The sequence below is a fragment of the Patella vulgata genome, chromosome 4 (assembly GCF_932274485.2).
Source record: "Patella vulgata chromosome 4, xgPatVulg1.2, whole genome shotgun sequence".
NCBI lineage: Eukaryota > Metazoa > Mollusca > Gastropoda > Patellidae > Patella > Patella vulgata.
The window spans coordinates 6,006,434-6,008,115 of NC_065882.2; the positions used below are offsets into that span (position 1 = coordinate 6,006,434).

General features: G+C 39.8%; 1 protein-coding gene across 1 annotated transcript; it reads left to right on the forward strand.

Annotated features, from left to right (window-relative positions):
* Positions 1-660: 660 nt before the first annotated feature.
* Positions 661-1,340, forward strand: LOC126817769 (putative amine oxidase [copper-containing]). The gene is given in 3 exon segments (XM_050544914.1): positions 661-891; positions 894-1,024; positions 1,026-1,340. Coding segments are annotated over 3 exon segments (558 nt in total). The 5' UTR covers positions 661-779.
* The last annotated feature ends 342 nt before the right edge of the window (positions 1,341-1,682 follow it).

The following is a 1,682-nucleotide window of genomic DNA, read 5'->3' on the forward strand; positions in this document are numbered from 1 at the left end:
GTGCAGGGTCCTGGAGCCAAGGCCAAGGTCAAGGTCGCGAGGTCAAAGTTTAAGATCAGTGCGTTCCTATACAGGCCCCATAACTACTACCGCCATTCAGGGTGGGTTTTTTATATTTAATTTCAGAACGGACCAACTCCAGCAAGACGAGCCAGGGTGGTTGTATTCAGAGGTGACAAGACACCGCCAGTAGTTGAAGAATATATTGTCCAGCCTTTACCAAACCCAACCAGACACGAATTATTCGAGCTTCGTACCAGGCCTAACCCAATTCCTTTTGCCTACAGACCTATTGATCTGGTAGAATTTCTAGAAATCACTAGCGCTCTAGCGATTGCTTTACAAGAAGACATTGGTGACATCCTAAAAGAAAGCTATGATGCAGGGTTCGTTGACTGTGGTGATAAATGTTTAACATTTTACCCCCATCCAATGTCGTCTGCAATCGTTGGAGCTGATACTAGAAAGATGTGGTTTGAAGCTAACCATAACGTACCTTACTACGGTCTACATCCAACTGGTTTTAGGTACTTGGCACAAGTTGAAGGATCTCAATTTTTAATTGAAAAGGTTATATATGGTGGAGAATCTTTTAATGCCGTACAAGACAGCTTACGCAACCGGCAGTTACAAAAACCAAATTGAAGTTTCCAAAAGTAGACAAAAATCTATTTTCAACGCTTGATTACAGAGGCGATGCCAAACCTTCTAAAAGGGCACCTCAATTAGTTGAACCGGATGGAAAACGTTACACTCTGAACCACAGACAAGTAAAATACATGGACTGGCAATTTGACTTCAGAATGTCTGCGTTAACAGGACCCCAGCTCTACAATATCATGTATGGGAAAGATAGTATAGCATACGAAGTGGGATTACAGGAAATAGCTGTCTTTATTCTGGTGCTAATCCAGCAGCTCGATTTACTGACTACGTAGACAGTGGTGTACTTTTAGGGATGGGTGCCAAGAGTTTGATACCAGGCGGGGACTGTCCTGAAACTGCTACCTTCATCCCAGCAACCTTTTTTTATTGAGCTAACAGAAGAACCCCAAACTAACCAAAGAGCATTTTGTTTGTTTGAACAAAACACGGGGGTGCCATTAAGGCGCCATTTGTCTTTTGCTATACCTGAAGGTGGTTTCTATGGAGGGGTAATGGACAATGTGCTGATATTGAGGACAATCCTCACAGTGGTAAATTATGACTACATATTTGATTTTATCTTCCATCAGAACGGTGCCATGGAAGTGAAAGCAGTGTCCACTGGTTACATTTATACCACTTTCTACAACCAAGCTGGGGATAAATATGGTTTTCGTTTCAAAATATTGTTGTGAATATCTTCACTTTGTCGATGAAAATAATCGGATAATTTGAGGATTTCGCCCTCAGTTTCTGTTATTTCAAATTTGATTCTTTTTATTTTGCAATCAATTTCAATTGCCCTTTTTTGGTCTTCTGTTATGTTATTCATAGAATACAATGGTGATGACATGTCACAAACTTCTTTGAAGTCAAATTCTTCATTCGTCACCATACTCAGTTTTACCATTTTTTTCTTTATAGAAGCTGTATTTTTCGACAAATTTTGACAAATTCTTTTCCATATGTGTTGTCCATCTGAAGAAGAAAAAACAACAAATCACCATTTATGAGTCAATTTACCCGTTTTACATGCT